This window comes from Choloepus didactylus, chromosome 7 (assembly GCF_015220235.1).
Source record: "Choloepus didactylus isolate mChoDid1 chromosome 7, mChoDid1.pri, whole genome shotgun sequence".
Classification (NCBI taxonomy): Eukaryota; Metazoa; Chordata; class Mammalia; order Pilosa; family Megalonychidae; genus Choloepus; species Choloepus didactylus.
The window spans coordinates 31,982,082-31,997,599 of record NC_051313.1 but is presented as its reverse complement, the minus strand read 5'-3'; the positions used below and the strand labels follow the sequence as shown (position 1 = coordinate 31,997,599).

General features: G+C 42.2%; 1 protein-coding gene across 2 annotated transcripts in view; it reads left to right on the top strand.

Annotated features, from left to right (window-relative positions):
• Positions 1–14,201, top strand: part of DCBLD1 (discoidin, CUB and LCCL domain containing 1) — an 83,609-nt gene extending 69,408 nt beyond the window's left edge. The window contains exons 10-15 of one of the 2 annotated variants that reach the window (XM_037844359.1): positions 5,661–5,820; positions 5,908–6,015; positions 7,736–7,823; positions 9,022–9,071; positions 9,848–9,967; positions 12,301–14,201. In XM_037844359.1, the coding sequence (XP_037700287.1) occupies positions 5,661–5,820; positions 5,908–6,015; positions 7,736–7,823; positions 9,022–9,071; positions 9,848–9,967; positions 12,301–12,797 (1,023 nt within the window). In that variant the 3' untranslated portion in view covers positions 12,798–14,201. Of the gene's footprint in view, positions 1–5,660; positions 5,821–5,907; positions 6,016–7,735; positions 7,824–9,021; positions 9,072–9,847; positions 9,968–10,575; positions 10,942–12,300 lie in introns of those variants that run through there. The other variant, XM_037844360.1, reaches the window with a different exon arrangement.
• Positions 14,202–15,518: the final 1,317 nt, after the last annotated feature.

The following is a 15,518-nucleotide window of genomic DNA, read 5'->3' as shown; positions in this document are numbered from 1 at the left end:
TCCCAACCTATTTTTCATTTAGTTTTTGTACCCCCTTTTCTACTCATCCATCCATACACTGGATAAAGGGAGTGTGAGCCACAGGGTTTTCACAATCACACCATCACACCATGTAAGCTACATAGTTTTACAATCTTCTTCAAGAATTAAGACTATTGGGTTGCAGTTCGATAGTTTCAGGTATTTCCTTCTAGCTATTCCAATACACTAAGACCTAAAAAGGGTATCTATATAGTGCATAAGAATGTCCTCCAGAGTGACCTCTCAACTCCATTTGAGATCTATCAGCCGCTGAAACTTTATTTTGTTTCATTTCACTTCCCCATTTTGGTCAAGAAGAGTTTCTCAGTCCCACAGTGCTGGGTCCAGGCTCATCCCCAGAGTCATGTTCTGCGTTGGGAGAGAGATTTACACCCCTAGGAGTCATGTCCCATGTAGTGGAGAGAGCAGTGAGTTCACCTGCCAACTGGGCTTAGAGAGAGAGAGAGAGAGAGAGAGAGAGGACCATATCTGAGCAACGAAGAGGTTCTCTGGGGGAGACACTTAGGCACAATTATAAGTAGACTTAGCCTCTCCTTTGCAGTAACAAGCTTCATAAGAGCCAGCCCCAAGATCGAGGGCTCAGCCTACTAAATTGTTAGTCCTCAATGTTTGAATGTTTCAAGAATATTAGTGATAACCCAAGGGGGGAAGTCCAAAATTTCTGCATTTTTCTTCAGTTCCTCAGTGGTGGGGCAGGGGGTTGGGTGGGTAGGGAGGTGGTCACAAATATTTTTTGTTCTCTGCCCAAATTTCTTTCTTTGGGATGTATCAGTATCTCACACTAACCTGTAAAAACCTATCAGATCTCACTTCCTATTCAAAGTTCATGTACTTATGGTGTTTGAATAAACTGGCCGTACAAGTTAAATTACTTAGCATGCTGCAGAAAATATATATCCTGCACCAAATAAACATCTCTTCTTTGGTCTTACACAGAAGTTGAAGTTTAAAACACAGTCAATATCATCCTTTACCCTTTTGCCTGATGTGCCTTAGTCCTAATCAGATCTGCCTCATTCATATATCTAATTGAAGTCTGTACTCTTTTTCAGCTTTTTTAACAGTTGCTGTATGAGGTAATACTGACTTCATAGCTGCCAAGCTCTAGCTCTGAATTTCAGGTGTCACACAGATACTCAAAGTTCCAGAGACCGACCAGGTTATATACAAAGAGGTCAGGATCTCAGGATTTAGAGATAACCATTACAACTCAGGAACAGATGTGACTGTTGTAAGAGCTTACAATCTAGGGACCATTACAACAAGTGTTCCCCTGATAAACTGTGCTCTAAGATTCAATCCTGAGTTTACACAGTTTAGTTAGTACATATTGGTGAGGCATTGTGATGTTTGCTTTTCATTTTTGGTGTGCTTCACACAAAATGCTGTCCACAAGATCCATTCACCTCATTGGTGTCTAGCAGCTTCAATCCTTCTTGCAGTTGCTCAGTATTCTATTGTATGCGTACACCACAGTTCACTGTTCTGTTCCTCAGTCGATGTACCCTTAGGCCACCTCCATCCATTGAAATCGTTAATACTACCTCGATAAACACCAGTGTGCCAATGCCCATTCATGCCCTTCCTCTCAGATCTTCCAAGTATATACCTCATAATGAGGTTGCAGGACCTTATGGCACCCACATACTTAGCTTCTGTGGAGTCACCACACTGTCTTCCATATAGGCTACACCATTCTACTTTCCCACCAACAATAAATTTGTACATCCCTCTCTCCATGTTTTCTCCAGCACTTGTATCCCTGTTTATATTTTTCCCTGCAATTTTATGGAGATATATTCACATAGAATACAATCATCTGCAGTGTACAATCAGTTGTTCATGGTATCATTATATAGTTGTGCATTTATAACCACAATCAGCACTTGGACATATTCATTACTATGAAAAAAAAATTTTAAAGAATAATAAAAAAGAGAATAAAAAATACTATGCAATAGAATATAATAATAAGGTCAGACCACAAAACCATTACCATGAATCCTATGCCTTCCCTTATATCCCCCTCTCATAGACATTTAGCTTTGGTATATTGCCTTTGTTACATTTAATGGAAGCATATTACAGTGTTTTTATTAATCGTAGACTCCATTTGGCTTTGATTATATTTTTTCCCAATTTGTTCTCCCACATGTAAAAACGTTTTTATATTTGTACATTTGGTCACCATAGTGACCACTCTTTGGTCAATGTCACTTTTTTTTTCCAATTTTATTGAAATGTGCCAAGAGTACATGGGCGGCACAAATGTATGAACAGGGAAAAAAAAATCACATGTACAATAATCTTTAAAAAGTGAAAGTTAATTTTGGGAGATATCACTTCCCTTCCCCCTCCTGACTTCCAGCATTTCCGTTACGGTTAAGCCTCTACTAACCTAGTATTAAAAAAAAGGAATACAGAACTTTTGCAAAAAAAAAAAAAAAAAAAACAACAACAACAACAATGAAAAACAACAACCAAAACGGCATAAGGAAAGTTTCACTAAGTTATGCAATCCCAGTCTTTATCATCTATCTTTCCTTCTGGTGTCATACTTGCCCCTAACCCTCCTCTTTCAACTTTACTCACAGACAGCTTTGTTCAGTGTGCTTACAATATTGTGCTACCATCACACAGTACTGTGCTATCCATTTCTGGATCTGTACAATCCATCCTGTTTAAGATTCTATACTCCTTCAGCATCAAATGCCCAATCTCTACCCTCTTTGTATCTCCTGATAACCTGTGTTCTCAGCTTTTAACTCTCAAAGTTTGCTCATTAATGTTAGTTCATATTAGTGAGACCATACAATATTTGTCCTTTTCTTTCTGGCTAACTTTGCTCAACATAATGTGCTCAAGGTTCCTCCACGTTATTATGTTCCATGACTTTGTTCTGTCTTACAGCTGCATGATATTCCATCATGTGTATATATCACAGTTTGTTTACCCACTCGTCCATTGCTGGACACTTGGGCTGTTTCCATCTCTTGGCAATTAGCATTTACAATGGGATTTATTAGTTCACAAGTTTACAGTTGTAAGGCCATGAAAATGTCCAAATTAAGGCATCAACAGGACAATACCTTCTCTGAAGAAAGGCCAGTGGCATCCAGGGTTCCTCTGTCACATGGGAAGGCATCAGCAGAGCTGATCCTTCTCTCCCAGGTTTAGCTTCTGGTTTCCATGGCTTTCTCCAAAATGTCTCTGGGCTTCTATCTCAGCTTCTCTTGTGGGTCCTTCTTGCTTCTCCTGGGGACAGACTCTGGATTATATATCTTAGCTTCTCCCCAAAACGTCTCTCTTAGCTTCTCCAAGTGTCTGGGTCTTTGTTGGCTCTGAAATCTCTCTCTCTCTTCCTGAGCTCTCTTAAGGACTCCAGTAAACTAATTAAGACCTACCTTGAATGGGTAGGGTCACATCTCCATGCAAAAAAACTAATCAACACATCCTACCTACAATAGGTCTGTCCCCACAAGATTGTATTACAAGAACATAGGCTTTTCTGGGGTACATAGTAGATTCACACCAGCACACTGCACCCTCTGGGACCCTAAAAAGACTTGTTCTTTCCATATGCAAAATACATTTATTATCATAAAATCCTTAAATCATTTCAGTACAATATTAAGTACAAAGTCATATCAAAATCAGTTACAGGCATGGTTTGTCCTAAGGCAAAATTCCCCTCTGGCTGTGGACCTGTGAAACTTAGAACAAGTTATCTGTTTCCAATATACAAAGGAGGGACATTCATAGGATGAACATTGCCATTGCCATAAGGAGAAACTGGAAGGAAAATGGGTCACAGGACCCAGATATTCCGGAAACCTGAAGGGCAAACTCCATTAGATTTCAAAGTCTGAGAGTCATTTATAGAGTGATGTTTTAACCTCGGGGCTTGAGAGAGTGGCAGTCCCAGCCTTTCCAAGAGCTTACGCAGCAGTCCTGTTCTTCCCAAATGCTGGGTTGATTGCTCCGACGTATCCAAGCACTGGGGAGGATACCTTGTTCTCGGCCCTGCCCTCCTCAAGCATTAGGGTGCCACCTGGACTCTGCCTCTCTGGGGCAAAGGCTCTCCCTTCTGCAAACAGTGGGGTAGTGGCCAGGTTCTCCCCAATCCCTGGGGAATGTGCTCGACCTTCTCTGGGGCTTGGGGACACCATTACTCTTCCTGAACATCAAGGCAGAAGGCCACCCTGTGCCTCGAGGGCAAACTCACCCTCTCCATGTGCATGGGTGGGTCTTCTCTCCTGGCCTGAGGTGTCTTAGCCCCAGACCTTGGCTTCCATGGTTCTGCCTTTGAAGTCATTTTTCCTTCAACTGGTTCCTTTTCTGTCCCTTTTAGTCCAGACTGGCAGATGTTCAGTTCATACAGATCTCACAGAAAATTTGTTGGCTTGGCATGCAGTATACAGGGGTCAAAACCATCAGACAATAAGGATCTTCCACAAATCCTTCCGGAGTAACTCCATCTTCAAGCCTGGCTTGTCTTGACATGGTTGACTGGTTCCACATTTGGTTAAATCCTCACGTGGGACACTAGCCTTTGGGGTCTTACTTTCTGGAAGCTCAGAATTTTCCAGACCATCAATGTCTGGTTTCTTTATACCCAAGAGTTCAGTTCTCAATTTATCTCTTTCCTATCACATTTTACTATAAGCTGCAAGGATAAGCCAGGCCGCACTTTCCACATTTAATTTGGAAATCTCTTCAGCCAAGTGTCCCAGCTCATTGTTTTCAAATTCTGTCTTCTATCTGACATCAGGATTCAATTTTGCCAAATTCTCTGCCACTTTAAAACAAAGATCACCTTTCTTCCAGTTGGCAATGACACCTTCATCATTTCTGTCTAAGGCCTCATTGGAAGTACTTTTAGCATCCAACAATCTCTTCAAAGCAATCTAGGCCTTTTCTATCAAGCATTTCAAAATTCTTCCAGAATCTTCCCCTTATCCATTTATAAAGCCATTCCAGCATTTTTGGTATTTGCAATTCGCAGCACCCTACTTTGCTGGTACCAAAATCTGTTCCTGTTTGCTAAAGCTGCTGGAAATGCAGTATACCAGAAATGGATTGTCTTTGACAATAGGGGTTTATTAGTTCACAAATTTACAGTTGTAAGGCCATGAAAATGTCCTAATTAAGGCATCAACAGGATGATACCTTCTCTGAAGAAAGGCCGATGGTATCTGGGTTTCTTCTGTCACATGGGAAGGCACATGGCTGGCTCTGCTGATCCTTCTCTCCCGGGTTTGGCTTGTGCTTTCCGTGGCTTTCTCCAAAATGTCTCTGGGCTCCTGTCTCAGCTTCTCTTGTGGGCCCTTCTTGCTGTTCCCAGGGTGTCTTTTTCTAAGCATCTCTGAGCTCCCTTCGAAATGTCTCTGTCTTTTATCCTCTCATAGAGGACTCCAGCAAGGGGTTTAAGACCCATCTTGAATGGGTGGGGTCACATCTCCATGGAGCAACCTAATCAAAAGATCTGCCCCCACAAGTTTGGATTAAAGAACATAGGCTTTTCTGGGGTACATAATAGATTCAGCACACCAAGTATGAATGGGTTGATAAGGACCTAAAAATAACATTTTTTGGGTCAAATGAACTTCTTTCTACAGGTGTTTCAGGGCAACTCTAACTTTCGGGACCCAGTGCGGAACAATTTCATCCCCCCCATTGTGGCCAGATATGTGCGGGTCGTCCCCCAGACCTGGCATCAGCGGATAGCCTTGAAAGTGGAGCTCTTTGGCTGCCAAATTACACAAGCTAGGGCTCAGGGTGAGTCCATGAGTTATCTGATTCCACTCATCTCCTTTCACAGACTGTTGTCATTCATGTGGTTTTCCAACATCTCTTCCCTCTCAGGTAATGACTCATTTGTGTGGCGCAAAACAAGTCAAACTACTGGTATTTCAAATGAGAGAGAAGATGAGACAATCACAAAGCGCATCCCCTCGGAAGAAATGCCCACAGGTAGAGCTGTTACTGTTTTGTGGCTTAAAAAGACGCATAACTGGCGCCCCACCCAGGGTAACAGTAGCTTCAACAGAATGTACTTTGCTGTCATATACATGTGTGGAGGCAGGCTGTCTAGAGTTACTTGCACATATGTAAATTGATGTATATCCCCAACTATTCATAGCAACATTGTAACTAGAAAAAGTTTGAGAACCAACTTATGTGTCCTTCAAACACTAGGTAAATATTTTATGGAAAAATAAAATAATAGCATATCCATGCAATGGTATACCCTGCAGCCATAAAAAATAATAGGAATATTATTATTGTTAATAATATGGAGAGCTCTCTGAGATATAATGACATTTAAAAAAAATGCATGGGGTAGAACAATCTATGATGCTACCATTTGTATAAAAAAGGGAAAAATTATATAAATACACATTTTTGCTTTCTATTCATAAAATATATCTCTGGAAGAACATCAAGAACGAATTTGGTGTCCTGTGGGGAGAGGAACAGAGATAGAAGGGAGACATTCCATTCCATATCTTTTAACACTTTTTGGACATGGAACATGTAAATTTATAATCTGTTCAAGTAATGAACATTAAAAGTATATATTTTTTCAGGATGTAAAAATAATTGGCATATTAATTTTATAAAATTGGGAAGATTAGAAAAGAAGAAAATAAAAATCACCCATAACAGTATCCATTGATGATCACTATTCATATCCCACTGTATGCAGTCAACTATCTTATATTTATAACTTTAAAACAAAAATGGAAGTGTACCATATATTCATACCATATATTCTGTAGCATATTTTTTCACTTAATGCCATATTATATGCATTTTCCAATGTTATTAAAAAGTTGAAAAACATAATAATAGCTTTGTAGTATTTTATTATATGGATGTACCATCATTTAGTCACTCATTCCCCTATTGTTGGCTATCAGATTTTTCCCAAATTTTCACTCTTGTAAATAATGCTGCCATTATTTACATAAATTTTTGTTCACATCTAAGTTCTGTATCCTCCCCTTCATTGAACTACATTTCCACTCCTGCACCTCCCTTTATTTTCTTCCCAGGATCACACATAAAGAAGGGTGAAGAACAAACATTTCCTTTTTAGTTTGCATGGTTTCTACAAACTTGGAGCCTGCTTCAGTGGCTGTTAAAGTGACCCCCTCCTTTTAAAAGCAGAGTTACCAGAAAATGTGCAGCTTGGTGGAAATGCAGTTTGAGGTCAGCAGGCTGCATTTCCTTTTAGTCCACCGTTCCAAAACTGCTCACAAGACACCCAGGGTGGCCTGGGCCTCTGTTACCATACAGGTCCAAACCCGCCACCATCACCTGGGCCAAGCTGAGAGCTCCACAGTGTGTTTTAGTCGTTTCCCTGTCCACATAGCTTCTGGCAGGGTGGGCTAGTTTAACACTTCTCTCTGGAGTCCAATGTGGGCCAGGCAACAAGTTCATAGTAATATTAATCCCTGAGGAACATTGGAAACTGCCTTTGGGGAAAAAAAGGGGAAAAAAAAGAGATTTTATTTTTCTAAGCTTTGAATCCTCTCCTTTTGCTTTCAGATTATCATTAAATGTCAAGTATGCATTCATTTTTCCCATTAATCAGTTCTAGCCCCTTCAAGTCAATGATCAGTTTTCCATATTGAAGCCTGGGTACAGTTCATTTAGTTGTAATGTGGTGACTTTCTCCCCTTTTTAGGAGTAAACTTGACAACTGTTGCTATTCCTTCTGTGCTCTTCGTTGTCCTGCTGGTTGCTGGAATGGGAATCTTTGCAGCCTTTAGAATGTACGTGACTTTACGTTTCTAAATTTCTTCTCTAACAATGCCATAAAACCAGAAAGTTTACTCTTCAGATACTCGTGTAGAAAAGCAGCATTACTTTTTCTGAGATAAAATGTTAAGTTATGGTTTAAGAACAGTCTGGGTAGAGGCAGAAATTCTCAAGTATTATTTTATAAACATTTCTGATCACTGAGAAGCCTTTGATACAGACTTAACTGATAAGCATTGTTAGAGACCTATTCTGGAACTGACATATTCCTCTTGAAGTGTGTGCTGTTCTCCCACCACTAGAGTGGGAAGAGTACTGGAATGGGGTTCCGGAGGCCTGGGCTTGGGTCCCCTGGTTTTCTCATGTATTAAATAAAGAGGTTACCCAGACAAGCTCTAGGTCTCTTCCAGAATCCAAGACTTCATGTTTATTCTAACAAATGTTGGTGTTAGCTCATGCAGAAAATGGAAAGCATTCTGAAGTTTTCTCTTTTTATTTTTATTTATTTTTTTAAATTTTATTGTGGGAAAATATATATAAAATCATTTTGCCATTTTAACCATTTTTAAGTGAACACCTCAGTGGCATTAATTGCATTCACATTTCTTTTTCTATTCTAAAATACTTTGGAATTTATAAATGTGGATATTAGTGCAAATAGTATGAAGCATAGTTTTCCAACCAAAAGTGAGAGGGCACAAAAGATCTGATTTTTAAGCTTCACATAGATATTCATGAGTTAAAGCAATTGTCTTAGCTTAATGTTTGTGTTCAGTTTCGGACTGGGGTGTGGTAAATAGCGATGAAATGAGAGTACATGGTCATGAGGAACTGCGTCAGCTGTCTTTTTTTAATCTTTGTGCTTTTCCATCTGAAGAATTGGGCCTAATGAGTTTCTAAAATAATCAGAGATTTTATTGACTGCATGAGCAGCTAGTGAGAAAATAAGATATTGCTTTCAAGAATATATAAAAGTCAAGCAAAATTAACACATATTGTTCTAGTGAAAATATTGTGACCTTTATTTATAAGTGAGCTATATTTATATATAATTCTACATTTTATGTGCTGTTATAAGCACATGACAGCTGTTATCTCATTTAATCCACGAAACAACCCTATGAGTTGAGTACTGTTATGATCCCCATGTTAACGATGGAGAGAAACAGGTAAAGTGACATAAATATTCAGTAGGACTTTTTGTCTTGCTAGGAGGAAGAAAAAAGGCAATCTGTATGGATCAGCTGAGGCTCAGAAAACAGGTTGGTTGAAACTCCCACCTACAGTTTTATTCTTTCGCTAGGTGAGTGACAGGATCTGCTTATCGAAAGCACAATTAGGCTCATGGTCCACACTTACTTGGTTTTAAAAAAACAGTAAGATTTAGGGCCTTGGAGTTAGCAAATACAGAAGGAAGGAATTTATTATCCCCTTATCTCTTCACTCTATTTTAATTTATAGTTCTGCTGGCCTGTTTACTTTTGTTCATCATCACCCCCATCATTTACCAACATTCACTTTTTTGGTCCACTAGAGTTTGGGCCAGCACACTGTCATCCAGCGGAAGTTAAAAAGCTCCATCTGTGAAGTCCAGCACTCAGCAATGCCGGGCTTCCCCTGTCTTTTCCATTCTGGGAAAGTGGGGAAAGCACTGTACCTATCGAGGCATCAGAGAAGCCTTATGACACAGGATGCCCAAGGGTCTTGGAGGCAGCCAGGCTGCTCCCTGTGGGTCCTGAGTGCCAGGTTAGTGCAGATTATAGGAAACCACATCCAAATGGCCCAACATAGGATGAATTGGGGCCTACAAATACATTCTAAAGGCACAGTGGAAAGCATGGTGGGGATGTTGCTAGTCATTGTTCTTAATGACCTCAGCTTGCTGCTTTCAGCACACACACATGAAGAGCCATGACCATGCTTTTATCACAGCCAGCCTTCCAGGGGTGGCTCCATGTTCCTCACGGAGTGTGTATTACATACCAGTTCTTTTGTTATATCAGTTATATCAGTTCTTTTCATGTTATCTTCATTCCAGGCTGGTGGAAGCAGATTAAATATCCCTTTGCCAGACATCAGTCAGCTGAATTTACCATCAGCTATGATAATGAGAAGGAGATGGCACAAAAGTTGGACCTCATCACAAGTGATATGGCAGGTAAGCTTGCAAGCCTCCATGACAGATAGTGCTGTTAGGTGACAGGGGCTGCTCGTGGGCCTGGGAGGCCAGGAGAGAAATAGGACTATAGACCTTTTGTTCATCAGCAGCAGACTAAGAAGTGTTCCTTCTGCAAGCTGCACGATTACAAACTGACACTGAGATGTTCCTCTAACGCCCATTTCAGCCCAGTTTTTATATCAAAGTGACGTTCCTGAGTACTACTAGAACCTGGAAGCCCTTTGTTCTCAAGGTTTTGATTAAGGCACTGGAAAAGATGAACTAGAAATATAAATATAGCTCCTGCCCTTGAAGGGGAGATAGGAGACAGAGAGCATCCATTGGTGGAAAGGCCACTGTCCAGAGAAAACTTCCAAACTCTCTGTGGGAAGAATCTGCTTTTTGTATTTTTATTTCCAATCCATAATGGACTGATACTTTTGTAAAATACAATATGAATTACCAAAAATATGAAATTTTTAAAAAGACATACAGAATGCAAAGCTCAATTTTTTTTTAATTGTTAGATCCAGTGGAATAAAATTAAACTGTCAAAGTGCTATACATTTCTAAATACTTTCTCAGTTTCTGTACGTATCTCTTTGCAGACCTGTCCTAAACAGGTCTGTAGGGGTCTGTGGACCACACTCTGAGAGGCTCTGCTGTAGCTTCTCGCTCCTCCAGGAGCAGACCGAGGACCTGCAGAATTGGCATCACGGGGGAACTTGATAGCAATGTGGACTTGCAGGCTGTGCCCCAGGCCTGTTGAACCTGAAGTCTCCAAGTGATGAGTGTAAACAGCCAAGTCTGAGAAGTATGGTGTAAAGGTTGCCTGAGCCACTTCAGAGGAAAGAGTATCTTTTCTTCAGTCAAAACCCATCTGCTTGTTCCGGGCTGTTGGAAGCAGATTAAATATCCCTTTGCCAGACATCAGTCAGCTGAGTTTACTGAGTTACCCAATAATTCCAGTTCTACCTTGGGGGATGACATGAAGGGAGGGGAGAACTTCTTTTCTGTCCTCTTCCTTTCATTCACCTTCAGCTTCCATACAGCCTCTCCTTCTCACTGAATGTCCTCCTCCAGCTCTGATGTGTGCAGAACCCCGAGATCCTGCTCTCACCCCCATCATAAGCAGTCTGTCCCCTGAGCCATCTCACCCACTCCCAGGGTTTCCCCAGAGCCCTTCCTCAGATGTTTGTCCCTCTGCTCTTGCTCCCAGATTCCCCACTCCAGCCCCCAGCTGGCATTCTCAGCAGCCTGCAAGTGTCAAAAGTCGAACTCATTATCCCTACTCTCACCTCATATGATCCCATGGTCCTTTCCTAAGTGGCTTGCCAGCTATGCATCCTAGTCATCGGAGGCTTAACCCCTGGAAGGGTCCTTGGCTCCCCCTTTGCTCATGCCCCACATGCCATTAGTAATAAATTCCTCTGATTCCTGTCCTCAAAGTGTGGACTTTCCAAGACTGTGCCACTCCCTAGTTTGTGGCCTCTGTGTTTCATTTCCCTTTGCTTTTTACTTCTTGCTTTCTGAAATGTCCTTATTCGTTCTGCCTCCCTCCAGCATTACCTCTAACTGTGCCAGTCTCTTAGTTACAATCCTCTGTAGGTTTCCACAGAATTAAACCAAACTTCCCAGCAAGGCACTCATCACTTCCCACGACCTAGCATGTGGTTAACAGCACGCTGGAGACTTGTGTTTGAATCCTGGCTCCACTGCCTGCCAGCTGTGCACTCTTGGGAAAGTTGCTTAACATCTCTCTGCTTCAGTTTCGCCATGTGTAAAATGGAGTAATATTCCCTACCTCATAAGATTTTTTTAAGGATTAAATTAATTCATGTCTTAATATCTTAAAATAGTACCTGGCACAGAATAAGGGCTCAGAAAATGTTAGCATTCTTATTATCATGATCACCATCCTCATCGGACCCCAAGCTACTGCTTTGGTTTTCATATCCCTTTAAAGAAACGACGCCATTTCCCTTGTACTCTGGCCACATCTTAGTATTTTCACGGTTGTTCTTTCCTCCCTTTCCTCACACTATTACTTCCACCTCCAGAATTTGATATTTCGCAATCCAGGTTAAGTGCCACTTCTTCCATGATGTATTTTTCCCTGTCCGCCTAGGCTAACCATAACCTCTCCCCTCTCCAGGTCCCTGTGACCCTTGACCCTTCCCAAAGCAGATATTTTGGGTGTAGAAGTCCTTATGTGTCACATCGGGGACGTTTGCAGCTGGGTCTTCCTCCTGGTGCCTGGTACCCATTAGACACCTTGGTGGAGAGTTGGTTCCCCTTTACCCTAAACAGTGCCATCTGCTCATTTGGTTTAGATTACCAGCAGCCTCTCATGATTGGCACCGGGACAGTGACGAGGAAAGGCTCCACCTTCCGGCCGCTGGACACGGACGCCGCCGGGGCGGGGGTGAGGGCGGAGGCCGGCGCCCACTACGACTGCCCGCAGCGGGCGGCTCGGCCGCAGTACGCGCTGCCCTTGACCTGCCCGGAGCCGGAGTACGCCACGCCCATCGTGGGGCGCCACCTGCGGAGGGCGCACACCTTCTCGGCGGCGCGGAGCGGCTACCGCGTGCCCGCGCCCGCGCACCAGCATTCCCTCTCTGCAGGGGGCTCCCCTCCGCCGGGCTCAGCGGGCCCCCGAAGCGGGGGCTACCAGATGCCCCAGAGCCCCTACGACGAGCCCAAGGCCAACAGCGTCTCCACCGCGGAGCGCCGAGATTCCGACTCGCAGGCGGTGGCGAACGACGGCTACTCAGCCCCTAGGGACTGCATCAGGCCCATGAGCCACACGGCCGTGACCGCTCTCCTGTGAACTCAGTGTGAGAGAAACCTGCTGCGGTACTGAGCGTCCGGCTGTCGTGTCACTTGGCGAAGGGAGACTGCTGTTCACGTTGTGTGTGTGCGGGCGTGCGTGTGTGTGTGATGTGATAGGATCCGCGGTGGAGTCCTAGAGACAACCTCTCATACTGTTTACAAAACTGTGCAGCTGATTTTGTTCTGACCCTCACTTAGGGCACTAGTCTGTTGGTTTTTGTTGGGTTAGAAAAATGAAAAATTTCTTACGGGATTTTTCATTTCTCTCACTGTGATATTGAGCTGCTTTGATGTAAAATGTGCAATCTGTTCAGAGTCATATTTAACAAAATTAAAGTAACTTAAGTTTGCTTTATCAGATGTTAGTGCTGCACAGAGGTTAAGTGGGAAAATGCAGCTGTTGCAAAAACATATGTAGTAGATACATCCACTTACAAAGTATATATTATCTGATACTGTTTGCAGCAGGTCTGTTTAAACGTTATCTTGTTACTGTGGCTTGTTTCCTTTTGTTAACTAGAACTGAAAGCATTTTTAACATTCTTCTCCTGGAAGAAATGAAATTACTTGAAGCATGAAAAAGCACACCAGGGTGGTTGTTTTAGCAATTATGTTTGTAGATTTTTTTTTTTTTTTAACTCACCTCGGCAGCTTCCAGCTTCCTTAGACTCCACTTCCAGTGGGGACATGAGGTAGCCAGTCAGGCACCCACAGAGCTGTGACTTACAGCAACCCAAACTGCTCTCCCAGCAAATTGAAATGAAGATGGCACAGCAATTACAGCCTGGATTACCGAGTCAGGCGTTTTTGTAGCTCAGATTAAAAATATTGCTGAGGTCTGAAGCCTACTTTTCATGGCTTTCTTCAGAAATAGCACATTTGAGTGACTTCCATTGTACCCTGAAAAAAAAAAAATAGTTGTTTGAAATGTGCCCTTGCAAAGTGACAGAGGCCAAATCTAAATGGTGCTTTTCAACTGGGACAATTGGGAACTGAACTGACTTTGTAAGAAACAATTTCCACCCTTGGGTATGTGGTCTGTAATTCTAGATTAACCCAGACCTCAGCTGTATCTCAAATTCAGTGGTTTTTATCTGAGCTTGCTTTGTGGGTTAACTGGGATGGAAGGTGGGGAGTGTTAACCTCTTTTGCCAAAGAGAAAAGTGTATGTGTGTATGTTTTTTAAATAGAAAATATGGACCAAAATATCCTTCCCTTAAAAATGTATTATAATCCTATTTGTATGGTTATTATTTTCTGTGAAATGCCTAAATGTCTCAAATAATGAGGGTGCTGGAAGATCAGCTAGAACGACCTGTTATTGTAAAGGATAAACTGTTTACTTTGTGGAGTTTACATAGTTTACATGTATACTAATTATAGTAAAATATACCATATCAAAGTGTCCCTGGCTCTTATTACTGGCACCCTCTTTGCTGGGCTCTTGAAGTCACTCGGGGCTCAGCCTCCATTCTAAGGTAGGCGGTGCAGTGGAAAGAGGATGGGCTCTGGGTCAGACCTGTCTTGGTTCAAGACCTGGTTCTCCCACAAAATAGCTGAGAGATCTTGAGGTGTATAGAACCCTGAGCCTCACTTTCCTCCTGTGTAAAAATGGGGTATCTGTGCCTTTCTCCAAAGCTTAAATGATAAGAATTGAGACAATTTTAACAAAATGCTCTGTAATAGGCATGTCTTCTAATCCAGGCCCTCAGTAGGCTGTGTATAGCTTTTCGACATTAAAATATTAGCCCATAAGAGTAGATTTGGATCTACAGCCCTTCTTTACAATGGAGTTGTCTTTATCATCACATTTTCATATACTAATAACTACAAAAGGGGGAGAACAGGACTTTGTTTTGGAATGGCACCTCCTCAGGGAAAGTCCAATAAACCCTACACACCCACATCTAGACTGGTGGACAAGAGCAGAAAAATATTATGTCTGACTTTCTTGGTGTTTTGCAACATTAGCAAATATGATAAGGCAGGAATGAGATAATGCTAATTGTCTGGCTTCTTCTGTGTTCTCAGACTCTATTGTGAGGCAAAATTTGCTTTCTGCCACTTTTTATAGTTGTGTCCAAAACCTATCTGCTCTGATAAGCAAGATCCCACTGACCACAGAGGCTGCTGAAACATCGCTCTGGGTTTTATTACTATTATTTAAACATTCATTAATATTTATAATCAGCCTAGAAAACATCTAGAAAGAATGTGAGAGATTTGTTCTTACTGTGTCTGTTTGACGCTGCCCAGTTATAGGCACCACAGGTCTCTACAGGGCCTTTCCTAAATACATCAAGTCCACTCTAATTAATCCCAGCAGTCCTGGGGTTGCTGCCAGACTGGTCTTGCTATTCCTGAATACTCTCCTTGTGCATTCTTTCATGCAACAAATATTTAAGGTTCTGATAGCCATGTTCACCCCAGCATTGACTTGAGTCTCCCCAGGAACTCAGTCCTGCTAATGGGAAGCTAGGGTAGCAAACAATCACTTATCCCAACATGCTAGTGGTCCCTGCCCAGGGCACAGCCCATCCAGCCACCCAGCACCCCCATCCTGCCGTGTTCACAGCCCACTGCAGTTCTCCATCTCCCATGATGGATCTCTCTCCCAGCCTCTTCCTGTTCCAATAATAAATTCCCCAGAGGCTTTTAAGATTTTGCTCTGTTTTTGGTGTTCTGCATTTAGACTATGATGTGTTCAGCTGTGAATTCA